The sequence below is a fragment of the Astyanax mexicanus genome, chromosome 19 (assembly GCF_023375975.1).
Source record: "Astyanax mexicanus isolate ESR-SI-001 chromosome 19, AstMex3_surface, whole genome shotgun sequence".
NCBI classification, from domain to species: domain Eukaryota; kingdom Metazoa; phylum Chordata; class Actinopteri; order Characiformes; family Acestrorhamphidae; genus Astyanax; species Astyanax mexicanus.
In genome coordinates this window covers 21,223,699-21,237,344 of record NC_064426.1, presented here as the reverse complement: position 1 = coordinate 21,237,344, position 13,646 = coordinate 21,223,699, and the positions used below count along the sequence as shown (strand labels likewise).

Below are 13,646 nucleotides of genomic sequence, written 5' to 3'. Positions count from 1 at the left end.
AAACCCCACACTTATAATCACTTACATGTACAACACGTTTAGATCTATAACGCTAAAAATGAATAAGCTCCCATACACCACAACCGTGTTTGCACTGTTTTCTGTGACCGCTAGATTTTGTGACCACGGGCAAGTAGTTCTCAGCAGACCGGTGCACTGGCCGATTCGAAACGTGTTCGTTTCTAATGTTTACCCCGACTGGCCAAAACGGTTAAGTTTAGGGCTGAGGGTAAGGTGTAGGTATAGAAAGCTTCCGTTTTGCCAATGAACGCTCATAACCGTGAGCACTGGTCACAAAATTCCGACGGTGACAGAAAACGGTGTAACACCGCAGCGCCGACGGCGCTGGCTAAAATAACTTAAGGCAGCTAGCTTAGCTAAACACCTGAACTTATGAATAATGCTACTGTTTCTGGAAACTGTGAAATGCCATGCACAAATATAAACCAAAATGTATAATTTCTGCCTGTGGCAGGTTTAAAACCTTTGGTAGACAGCCTTAAGTCTTTTTAAGGACACCCGCGGAGACCCTGATGTAAACGGTAACTTACTGTGTGACCCTGTTGACATAGTGCTCCTGGATGTTTGCGCTTCAAGTGCTCCTTTTGCACGTATGGCAGAAGACCACATTGTTGCCCTTTTGCGTGAAATGCTCCCAAACTTTAGATGCCCGCTGGCGTTTTTTTGTAGCTGGAGATTGCTCTCCGGAGTCCAAGCTCTCTAGAGCTTAGATTCTCTGCCCGAACCCGACATGACCCGAGGCCCGCCCGTAAATCCGACCCGGGCTCCAGAAAATAGTCCGAGATGTAGGCGTCTGTTTTTTAATTATATTTTTATAAAAAAAAAAAATAACGAAAACTGAAAGTGAAACTAAACTAATTTATTTATAAGCGCTGTTTTCACTACCGCAGTTCTACAGCGGGGGTGTTGTGCCGATTCTGTCCGCGAAGCGGGAGTCAGATTCAGCAGAGAGTCGGATTCGGCACAAGCGCGGCGGCACCTCGCGGTCCACGGTGTCAGTTGTAAGCGCTCGCGCTAGCCGCAAAATACGGCAGAAAACACTGAGGGAGCTGTAGAATTATGAATGGGACTAGAATATGAGCTCTCACCAGAACAAGCGAATCTCTCTCTCTCTCTCTCTCTCTCTCTCTCTCTCTCTCTCTGTGTGTGTGTGTGTGTCTCTCTCTCTCTCTCTCTCTCTCTCTCTCTCTCTCTCTCTCTCTCTCTCTTGCACGTGAACTCCTCCGCGTTTGACTTGCAGAACTGTGTTTAGCTGTTCTTAAAAATCATTTTAATTAAATAATAGTTCTATGCTTCTATGTTACCGTGTTAATTAACATATTTACGACGCGCCGACGCACGTTATGCAAATCGATGTATTTTCGTAATCGATGACGTCGATTATTTCGACGCGTCGCCCCAGCCCTAATGGAATGTAATCAAGAGGAAGATGGATGACCACAAACTATTAAACAAAGCTGAACTGCTTGAATGTTTGAGCCAGTAGTATCATAAGGTCATCCAAAAGCAGTGTGAAAGACTGGTGGAGAGCATGTCAAGATCTGGGTTATTCTACCAATTACTGATTCTGAACTCTCCCTTAAATAAAACTTTAGTATTGTTGTTTCTAAATAAACTTGTTTTTTTTTTGCATTATTTTGGAATTTGAAGGAACTGCATCTTTTTCGTTAATTTGACAGTTTCTAATTTTTTGCAAATAAATGCAGAAAAAAAAATTTTCAGCCGCAGGGCCAAGCGAAGCTGAGTCTGACGTTAAGTGAAGTTTAATGGGTAACTTTACCTAGCACTTACTGCTATATCTGTACAACTAAGGCTGTATCTCTGAAAACATTTTTCTCAGAGGCGATATGTTTGCATGTATGAATATTTATGAGCAAGAGCTGAAATCATGTCTTGCTTCAAAGACCTCCAATTTAGGGAACTAAAGCAGGGTTATACAGAAACACCGGAGCACTTTAAAAAAACAGCTCACATGGCATTCATTCATACTAGAGAGCACAACTAGACATTTTAGACAGAAAGACAAACAAGAAGTTAATTAAACATATCACACACACACACACACACAGAAAAACATTACAGGAGGCTGTACTAGTGTGTTATAAATAATCTTTATTCTAAAAAAAAAAAAAAATCAGAAACAGTTATACCAGTAAAAGCTTGTTGTGCTTTTGGAAACCTTAACAGTCCAATAAGGTTTTCAGTTGAATTAAACACTCATTCACCTCCATCACATGGCTACGCCCACTCTGCACGAGCAGCATAGACTGATCCACACGAACCAGGAACTCTATAGAGAAAAACATTTCAGCAGCTTCTCTTTCTCTCTTGCGCTTTCTCTCTCACGCGTGCGCGCACACACACACACACTAATCACGTTTCAAAAACAGTGACAGTTTATAATGATGATGTAGCATGTCTGACATATCCCACTGTCTCATACACACACACTCCTAAACACACACGATCAATCCAGCAGAGAAGACGGCTTTAAAATATCCACTTCATTAAATAAACAGCATTAAGGGCCCTAAAACACCAAGCAGACACTGAAGAAGCAGCTGAATTTAAAGCTATTTAAATCCACACCTTCAGATTCCAAATCCAAAATATACAATACAATGCCTATTCTAATTTGTCACTTTCAACTGAGAGAGTCGGTTTTATTCATTTGTAGGTGTATCTTATTATTGCTATAGTTATTACAAGGTTTAAAATAAAAATAATATGAATATTACACTTGGCTCAAAGTAACATTATGTGAGAATTTACATTTTGTGCTCCCTGGCTCCCCCTACTGTTGGAGAGTGGACAGCTGTACATGCATATTTTTTGATAAGCTGATGTATTCAGAAGCATCATCTCAAGTATAAGACAGAGACAGAGGTATTTTTCCCCTGAAACATCAAGCTGATTCTGAAGTTAATAAACCTGCTACATAATCCTGCATTTAACAGTGTCTCTTCATTAATAAAAACCTTTTAAATGTGTTCCTTTGTGAGCTGCTACATCGTTGTGCTACTGTGTTATTGTTTTAGCTTGTGTTCGGTTAGTTAATGTACTGTTACCCAAATGCCCACTCGTTATCAAATCCAGTTTTAAGGATACTTAAATAATGGATGCAAATATCATTCTTTATTATGGCTTCATGTACAGTATATTATAAGCCTGAACACCTTCAGAGCTTACGTTAAATACACTATATTGCCTAAAGTCTCTGTTCGCCGATGATGTAAGGCTGCTCTTCACAAACTGTTCTTTAGCTAATCTGAAGAACACAAGTCTGGAGGTCTGTAGTGACTCTCTCTGCATAAAGTTGGGAGACCTCTGTTTTTTTACGTCTTACGTCTTTTTTTTTACGTTGACAGAGCAAGTTGCTTTCATTCCCAGTCGCTTCCTTTTGTTATAATGTCACTGACATTTGACTGTGGAATATTTAGAAGTGAGAAAATTTTATGACTAGGCTTGTTGCACAGGTGCAGCATCCTATCATGGTACCATGCTGAAGTTTGCTAAGCTCCTGAGAGCGACCAATTTTTTGAGGCTGCATTGGTGAGCGAATAAAGCGAATATTGAGTTAGCATAATTGCATTGCAGGAAGTACAGTGTCACATAAGGCAATAAAAACAAACATCATGCTACAGTATTTTTGCTGCTTGATACAAAAGAACAAAGTTGCACGATTGTTATTATTTTACTACAATTGTGGACATTAATTGGGCATTAATAATAATATACAGCATGATTTTTGGGGACTTTTGGTAACATACGGTCAAAACTTTTTTTTTTATATAATATTGCAATATACAGTGGTATGAAAAAGTTTGGGCACCCCAAAAAATGTTCATGATTGTCCTTTAAAAAATATTGGTTTGTTTATATCAGTAATTTCAGTTAATCATATCATATAGCAAATGAACACCGTGATATTTGAAATGTGAAATTAAGTTTACATTTCAGTTAGTTTACAGTAAGTGTGCAATAATTATTTTTAAAAATTAAGCAGGTGCATAAATTTGGGCACCCTTTGAATACTTTTAGCACTAATTATTGAAACAAAATTTGTTTGGTAAGCTCATTGACATTTTACCTACATATACAGGTGAATTCAATTATGAGAAAGGGTTAAGGAGCCAATTACAAGTTTTTCTCCTCTTTGCATCTTCTCCTAAAAGTGGCAACATGGGAGCCTCAAAACACAACTCTCAAATAACCTGAAAACAAAGATTGTTCAACATCATGGTTCAGGGGAAGGATACAAAAATCTATCTCAGAGATTTTAGCTGTTAGTTTCCACTGTGAGAAACATGGTGAGGAAATGGAAGAACCACAGGGACAGTTCTAGTCAAGAGAACAGTCATAGTCAGCCCACAGATCAGCTCCAAAGACCAACAAAATCATCTTGCTGCAGATGGAGTCACTGTGTATCGTTCAGCTATTCAGCACACTTTGTACAAGAAGAGGATGTATGGGAGAGTAAGGCAGAAGAAGCATTTCCTGAGCACATGCCACAAACAGAGTCGCTTGAGGTATGCTAAAGCTAAAGCACATGTGGACAAGCCAGCTTAATTTTGGAATAAGGTGCTGTGGACTGATGAAACTAAAAGTGAGTCCTTTGGAGTATGGTATGAATGGAGGAAAACACAGAATTCCAAGAAAAACACTTGCTACCCACAGTAAAATTTGATTCCATCATGCTGTGGGGCTGTGTGGTCAGTGCAGGTACTGGGAATCTTGTTAAAGTTGAGAGTTGCATGGATTTTAGTCAATATCAGCATATTTTTAAGAACAATCAAGAATCAGTGAGAAGATTGAAACTTCAACAAGACAACGACCCTAAACACTAAACTCTGCTCAAAATCTACTAAAGCATGCATGCAGAGGAACAAGTACAACATTCTGGAATGGCCATCATGGAACTGGAATTTTTTTTGTAAAGAAGAATGTTCTGAAATACCTTCAACCAGAAGCTATAGGAAGCATTTAGAGGCTGTTATTTCTGCAAAAGAAGGTATCTACTATATCTTGATGTAATTTTTCTGTTTGGTGCCCAAATATATGCACCTGCCTAATTTAGTTTAAATATTTATTGCACACTTTCTGTAAATCCTTTAAACTTAATTTTACTTCTTAAATATCACTGTGTTCGCCTGCTTTATGATATATTTAACTGAAATTGCTGATCCAAACAACCAGTGATTTATAAAGGAAAATCATAAAAATGATCAGGGGTGCCCAAACTTTATGCAATGCTTATCCACAGATGCTCATCAATTTTTGTCGGCTTGGTGTTTTAGGACCCTAGCATCTCCCAATGCTCCACCATTCCCCACTTTAAATCCACACGATGTACTGAATCACATAGCTTTTCTCCTGGTACCTGACGAAGTCATCTCTAATCCACTGCTTCCAATGTGAACCGAATGCTTCATCATTCATAAAATATTTCACATCGTTGAAAAATTAAAAACTCTATACACTGCAAATACATTTCTGTCGCTGAGTAACAGCTCAATAACATGACACACAGTTAGATAATGCCCAGGATATTTTCTTATTATAGCAAGTTCTGGTCAGAATAGCTTTAACAGGTCCAAAACATCCCAGTTAGACTCAAAAACAAGGAACAAAAATGTATTTTGCTCGGTGAAGGTGCTGCTTCTCAGGAACGATTCCTCGAAGCCCAGCAATCCAGAGAGAAGAAGCCGGAGCACAGAGGGTCTACTGTTACCAGATATTCTTTTGCAAAAGCAAAATCTCTCAAACGTTTTTCCTTTGATAACCGTGAAGCTGTGCCACTTCTGAGACACGTCAAGCTTCATACAGATAGAAAAATGGGTTTTATGAACAGGGATGCTACTGAAAAGACGTGAAGGGATTGTGGAGGAACGTAGAGAATGGTAGATGTTTCATCAGCAGATCTTCTCCTCTCTAGTTTTGAGGAGAGATATGGCACAAAATTCCCCAAAGCTTTTGAAAAATGTTCAGTAAATATGCTGCGCAACTTTGACTCCAAGCTCCCTGGTGGCTTTTTCTCTCTCAGATGGATTTATGGCGACATCTGCTGCTGCTGTGGAAAACAAATTGGCTCTTCCTCCCATCCACACAAAGGTGGCCGGGAAAAGACCTGCATGTTTGGCAAATTGGAACTGAAAAATGTTCAGTCTCTTCTTGTATATACAGTGTGTTCCCTTTAATAAAATATAGCAGTCTGCATTTGGAAAAAAAAAACTTTAAAAAGGTCTACTATGACATTGGAAAACAACCCTTTGGAAAATGCACCACTGAGTTTACTTAGGCCCAAATCCATTTCATGCCTGGGCCCTACCACTTAGCCCTACCCCTCTATTTTGCTACTACTTTAGCATAGTTTCAATGTTTTATGACCATTTTTAAGCATAAACTTTCCTGTTTCACCTTAAATTGTGCCATAGATGGCAGAAGATGCATCATTTAAAGTGGAATCAAAAATAAAACAAATGATAATGAAAGCTACGTTCAGCTCCCCATCAGAGATTTCTTAAGGAATGAACAATAGTAATTAATTGCTGCAACACCTACCCTCTTTTTGAAGACATACAATGCCCTAAACTTAACTAGTTAACCGACAGCTAGGTTGCTAAACTTTAGCCTTCCACTTCTTTAGCTATATTTGTATCTTAGAAGGAGGATTTCACTCTTTCCCCTTGTAACTCTGTTCTAAGGAGAAGAGTTACACTCTTGATGGCAAGCTACATGACCAGGATTCAAACCAGCGATCTCCCGATCATACTCACAGCGCTTGACTTGTTGAGGCATGGACTCCGCAAGCCCTCTGAAGTTGCTCTATGGTCTCTGCTCTGTGGACATTAGCACAGAGCACATTAGAGTTGTGAGGCCTTTGTTAGCCTTTGTGGGGCCTTTATGAGCATCAATGAGCCTTAAGCACCGATAGCTCTGTCACAGGTTCACCTGTTTTGGTAGGTCTTGACCACTGCATAATAGGAAACCCCCACAAAACCTGCCTGATTTGGCTTTTGTCAATGTCAGTGGTTTTAATATTTACACAGTGCAGCACTGCTGACGTGAAATTTGAATGGAAAAACTTCGAGAGTCGAGAATCCAAAAACTGCAGTCTTGTATAAAACCATTTTTTTAGAATGCAATACATCAAACCATCCGACTTAGAATGAAACGCAGACCCCTACAGGGTATTACATCTAAAAAGAGCTGTGTTCTGTCGACTGGACATCCTAAAGGGGAGTGTTCCAGCATGGATGGATCTACAAGTGAAGGTTGTGCACTAATAAATAACACCTTTGGCAACATCTTTCCTTTCAGAGAGTCAAGTTTGTTCAGTGTTTAAATTTGTGCTTTGTTCTGGGTGCAGCTTGAGAAGCAACTTGAGAAGATCTGAGAGCGTATGTGCATTTGTCAGTGACCATGTGCCGACTCTTCTCTCAGCTCGATGAGGACTTCCCCGTGTCCATCATTAGCAGCTTTATTAGTGATTAATTAAAGCTCACGGTACTGCAGATGATGTTGGAGAGAAACGTGAGGAAGGCTCATGCAGAGGAGTGTGAAGTGTTCTATGATCAGCACCAGGCTGCTGTAGAGTGTGTGACAGTGGGTCCCCACATGAGTGTCCCAGGTGTGGAGGGCCCGTGGAGGTGAAATAACAACAGTAGGCGGAGAGCCCACCGCAGGCTCTAGCTGCCCGGGAGAATGGGGTCAGACAGGTGCCGCTGGATCTCCGCTGCCGCCGTGTCCCGAGAGGTGCTGGGGTTTTCCAGGTGTTCGGGGAGAGATGGGAACCGCAGGCTGCCACACAGTGGCCCAGCGGCATGAGCCTTGGCCTGGGCTTCAGCTTTGGCTTGGGTTTGGGCCTGGGCTTGGGGCTGAAGATGTGTAGGGATGCTCAGAGCCCCAGGGGGCGCTGGCTCAGTCTCTGGGGACATGGACATGGTGTCGTCCGAGGCTACGGTCAGGTGAACACCGCTGGACAAAGACTCACAGGACTTGTGGTTGAGGTTGTCGGAGTCTGGGCTCTGTAGAATGAGGACAGTAGCACTGAGTATCAGTTAATACTGTCAAAAAGGATATTTACCCATATTTGTAATGTGAAAAGACACAGACATACAGTCATGTGAAGAAAATTGGAAAACTGGATACTGAATAGCTTTTATCCGTTAATAAATAAAATTATCATTAAAAACTGCTTTTTGTATTTACTCAGGTTCTCATGGTCTGATATTATGTGTTTGATGATCTGAACAATGTAAGTATGACAAAAAAGCAAAACCAAAAGAAATCTGTAAGAGGGAAAATATTTTTCTAAGGGGATGTGACTGTGTATGTACTACTATACCTTTTTTGGTTTTATTGCTACAATATAATACAAATAACAGCTACATTTGATAATTATGCAAACCCAGCTTGATTTAGTTCTACATTATATAAATATTTATGCACTGGCTCATGAAGTTTGTTTTGCCCTTTGCTGCTGTAATGTCCTCTACTCTTCTACAAAGCTCTAATACTAAATTTTGGAACACTAATGTGAGAATTTGTTTGCATTTGACCACAAGAACATTAGCGAGGTCAGATACCGAAAATGTAAGATAACCGTACAAGAACACTCACTTTGGTAGGTGAGGGGAGGCCATCATTAATTTGTACAGTAGGAGGGATGGGCACCGGGCTGTGCAGGACCGGACCCACTGTCCCATACAGGGTGGAGGGAGGAGGTGGGTGGGCAGGTGTAGACACGGTGCTGTAGGCTGGGGGTACTGGAGCCATCTGCCTCTGAAGCAACTGCAGGATCACGTTAATGTCAGCGGTCATCCGTGTCTCCAGCCTAGAAAGAGAGGCAGAATTCTGCGGTGTTATCTTCTTTAGCTTTCATGGAAATTGGTCATAGGAGACCATAAATAGTTCATTTTTAGCATTAAAAAAATCCTGATACTGAACTTTTTTCTAAGCCTGGGAGATGGATAGGGGGTGGGGCTGCCATATATGCGACACACTTTTAACATATAACTTGCTGTCCCCTGGGCCCAGATATAAAAAGAGGCTCCATATAACCCTATTATTGTCAAGCGGGGTCCAGTAGTATTCTGACTTGGAATTATTTTTTTATATCTGCTTATTATATGTTATTTAATGAGGAAATAAATAAACCAGTGTGAAATGCCAGTCAATCACCATGCCGAATTGGTGTATCTGTGCGAGGCTGCGGATGCAGCTGCCAGTTAAGACAAGACTTTTAAGACAGTTAAGACAGTTAAGACTTTTTTTTTTTTTTTTTTTTTTTTTTTTTCTAATTTTTTCCCATTTTCTCCCCAATTTACACGGCCAATTACCCAACCCATTCATTAGGACTCCCCCTATCACTAGTGATACCTCAACACACCAGGAGGGTGAAGACTAGCACATGCTTCCTCCGATACATGTGAAGTCAGCCACCGCTTCTTTTCGAGCTGCTGCTGATGCAGCATTACCGAGCAGCCAGCGCGCTTGGAGGAAAGCGCAGCGGCTCGGCTCCGGTACATCAGCTCACAGACGCCCTGTGCTGCAGACATCCCCGTAGGAGTGATGTGGGGAGAGAGCGCCATCTACCCACCCAGAGGGAGCAGGGCCAATTTTGCTCCCTCTGACGCCGGCAGCTTGATGGCAAAGCTGCATGAGCTGGGGTTTGAACCGGCGACCTCCTGCTCATAGTGGCAGCGCTTTAGACCGCTGGACCACTCGGCGCCCAAACAATGAAAACTTTTGGGGATCTGGGAATACAGTTACCACATAATTGTGCCACAAGTTGTGGGGAAGTCATGCGTCTATTTGCTTTTACGCATGCGCTACATGCTTCTCTCTAGTACTCACACATCTCTTGGTGCAGCTGTGCAGCTTTAGCTGAAAAAAAAAAAAAAAACAGCAAAAGCAAACCGCCTGGCCTTTTTTCACCTCCTCGACCTGAGCATGTACTTCAGACAGCTGTTTCCTGCTTCTCCACTCCAGCAAAAGATATGAGCTGCTAAAGGACCCATTTTAACTTTATAAAGCTACGAATCATCTCTCAAAAATGAAGTTTTTTTGATGTTGGTGAAGAAGGTGGCGTTTATGTGAGGAGTTTCAGGGACAGACTTGCTTACATTACACACAGATACAGCTCACTTACATTTGTGAATGTGATAGCCAAAGGATAGCCAAAGCCAAATATTCTAATGTTTGTAGGTGTAAGAAGGACCTTCGAGATTTTGTGGGTCTGACCTGTTGAGCTGGGACTGCAGCAGCTCGAGGCGCGCCTGCAGCTCGCTGGGCCTCTCCTCCAAACACACACTGCGGTGATGGTGGCAGACGCGGGCAGACGACGAGCGCCTCGGACTCTCGGAATACTGACTTGGCCTGCGCTCGGGCCAGTAGCCGTACACATTCAGAGACCCTGGCGAAGACAAGAATAAAGAAATGGCATATATTAAAAATGGAAGTAATCTATGCAATGTATCATGTCATCATCATATATTACGTTTTTCTTTCTGTACCTGAGTATGGATGTGCCCCCCTCTCCAGGGGCCCCCCCATGCCTGCTGGGGAGTTGTTGGGGGGCAGGAGGCTAACCACGGTTGGTGGGTAGTCCCGCATTTCTGTAGAGTAGAGGTCTCCCCGGCCAGGCCCTGGAGGTTTCACTTCGTCTTCGCTGGACAGGGAGCCGGCACTGGGACTGCTGCACAGCTCATCCCACTGAGAGCGTGACAGCGCCCCCCTGTGATTCCCCATAGGAGCACAAGATTGATCTGGATAGGCATCTTCCCTGTCCATCCCATCTGAACAGAGAAAAATTACAAATCAAATATTCAGAAGAAAGACAAGACTTGGAAGCTACAGTAGCTTGCAAAAGTATTCATACCCCTTGAACTTTGTTACAATACAACCACAATATTAAATTCTAACACATGAATATTTTTTATCTAAACTGTAGCTCTGGCTGTATGTTTATTGTCATTGTCTTGCTGGAAGGTGAATCTCCTTCCCAGTCTTTATTTTGTTGCAGCCTCCAAAAGGTTTTCTTCCACATTTTCCCTGTATTTAGCCCCATTAATCTTCACATCAATTCTTACCAGCTTCCTAGTCCCTCCTGAAGAAAAGCATCCCCACAGCATGATGCTGCCACCACCATGTTTCACAGTGATTGGGATTGAGCAGAGTTACATTTTCGTCACACATAGCTCTTTGCATTCAGGCCAGAAAGTTCAACTTTGGTCTCATCTGACGACAGCACCTTCTTTTACATGCTTTTTGTATCCCCTACTTTTTATGTCTTCATTTCAACAATGGTTTTCTTTTTGCCAGGCCAGATTTGTGGAGTGCACAACTTATAGTTGTCCTGTGGACAGAATCTCCCACCTGAGCTGTGGATTTCTGCAGCTCCTCCAGAGCGACCATTGTCCTCTTGGTTCCTTGCTCAGTCTGTCTGTTTGGGTGGCTGGCCTTTTCCATTTCTGGATGATGTTTTAAACAATGCTCCTTGGGATGCTAAAAGCTTAGGATTTGTTTTTATAACCTAACCATGCTTTAAACTTCTCCACAACTTTATCTCTGACCTGTCTGGTGAGTTCCTTGGTCTTCATGATGCTGTTTGTTCACAAACCACTGATGAGACTAAATTACACACATCTGGACTCTATTAACTAATTATGTGACTCCTACGGGCCACTGATTGCACTGCACGTCACACTATTCAGATTTTTATTTGAATAAAATTTTGATCACCATTTTTGTTTTACTTCACGATTATTCACTAGCTTGTATTGGTCTGTCACCTAAAATCTCAATAAAATACATTTAATACATTTTGTGGTTGTAAGGTGACAAAATGTGAAAGCGCTCAAGCGGTATGAATACTTTTGCAAGTACTGTAACATAATGTAATGTCCCATGTGTATGGGACTCCGTCAGTTACCTGGTCGGTTACGCCGGAGAGAGTTTCGTCTGCGTCTGGCCCGACGGAAACCGCAATCTGACTCCTCACTGGGGGTTGGCTGCATAATTCTGTCTGCCTGATACACATAAGCTTCAGTAACTCACATAACCACTAACTACACACACAGATACACACACATTTAACATATCTGTCACCATCACATCAACGCCTATACTAATTACATCATTTTAAATCACTGGTAGCCCTTAATGTTGTGTAAACATCTGTTTGACTTACATCTCGGAGGTTGAAGGTAATCTCCAGGTTGGTCCAAAAGCTGTCAGAGAAGTCCGGGTACATGTCCAGCACCTCCAGTAGGTCATCCCGCAGGATCTTGTGCAGGTCACAGTATGTCAGGGCTCGTACATCTGCACTCGACTTCCCAGGCCTCCCGTACAGACTGATGGGTTCACCGAAGATATCATTCTTACCTGGCCAGAAAAAAGAAGAATGAGACAGAACAAAAAAATAGACTTTAAAAACTGTTAACAGACTGCTGATAGCATGGACAAACAACAGTCTATGCTATTGATAGGCTACTAACACTGACAGACTACTACACTACTAACAAACTGCACACAATGGAAGACTATCTACACTGCTGAAGGACTACCTAGACTGCTGACAGACTGCCAACACTGAAAAAAAAAAAACACTGACAGACTGACTACATGCATGACACACTGCTTACACTACTGACATTCTGACTACACTGTTGAAAGACTACCTAGACTGCTGACAGACTGCCTACACTGAAAAACAACAAACACTGACAGACTGACTACATGCATGACGCACTGCCTACACTACTGTCATTCTGACTACACTGCTGAAAGACTGCCTAGACTGCTGACAGACTGCCAACACTAAAGAAAGACGAACATTGACAGACTGACTACATGCATGACGCACTGCCTGCACTACTGTCATTCTGACAACACTGCTGAAAGACTACCTAGACTGCTGACAGACTGCCAACACTAAAGAAAGACAAACACTCCCAGACTGACTACATGCATGACGAACTGCCTACACTACTGACATTCTGACTACACTGCTGAAAGACTGCCTACACTGAAAAACAACAAACACTGACAGACTGACTACATGCATGACGCACTGCTAACACTACTGTCATTCTGACTACACTGCTGAAAGACTGCCTAGACTGCTGACAGACTGCCAACACTAAAGAAAGACGAACATTGACAGACTGACTACATGCATGACGCACTGCCTGCACTACTGTCATTCTGACAACACTGCTGAAAGACTACCTAGACTGCTGACAGACTGCCAACACTAAAGAAAGACAAACACTCCCAGACTGACTACATGCATGACGAACTGCCTACACTACTGACATTCTGACTACACTGCTGAAAGACTGCCTACACTGAAAAACAACAAACACTGACAGACTGACTACATGCATGACGCACTGCTAACACTACTGTCATTCTGACTAGACTGCTGACAATGTCTATACTGCTGACAGACTACCTACACTGCTGACAGAATGTCTTCACTGCTGACCAACTGAACATACTCCTGATAGACTGCCAACAATAATAAACTGTCTACACTAACAGACTGCCTAAAGTGACAGACTGCATACAATACTGACAGACTGCCTGCACTACTGACAAACTGCCTATACTGCAAACAG

General features: G+C 42.1%; 1 protein-coding gene across 1 annotated transcript in view; it reads right to left on the bottom strand.

Moving 5' to 3' along the window:
* Positions 1 to 2,113: 2,113 nt before the first annotated feature.
* kcnh6a (potassium voltage-gated channel, subfamily H (eag-related), member 6a) overlaps positions 2,114 to 13,646 on the bottom strand; it is an 85,884-nt gene continuing 74,351 nt past the window's right edge. The window contains exons 11-16 of the mRNA XM_007251112.4: positions 12,215 to 12,408; positions 11,957 to 12,053; positions 10,539 to 10,820; positions 10,267 to 10,438; positions 8,644 to 8,857; positions 2,114 to 8,048 (exon numbers count right to left, since the gene is read on the bottom strand). Of these exons, the coding sequence (XP_007251174.3) occupies positions 7,710 to 8,048; positions 8,644 to 8,857; positions 10,267 to 10,438; positions 10,539 to 10,820; positions 11,957 to 12,053; positions 12,215 to 12,408 (1,298 nt within the window). The 3' untranslated portion in view covers positions 2,114 to 7,709. The remainder of the gene's footprint in view (positions 8,049 to 8,643; positions 8,858 to 10,266; positions 10,439 to 10,538; positions 10,821 to 11,956; positions 12,054 to 12,214; positions 12,409 to 13,646) is intronic.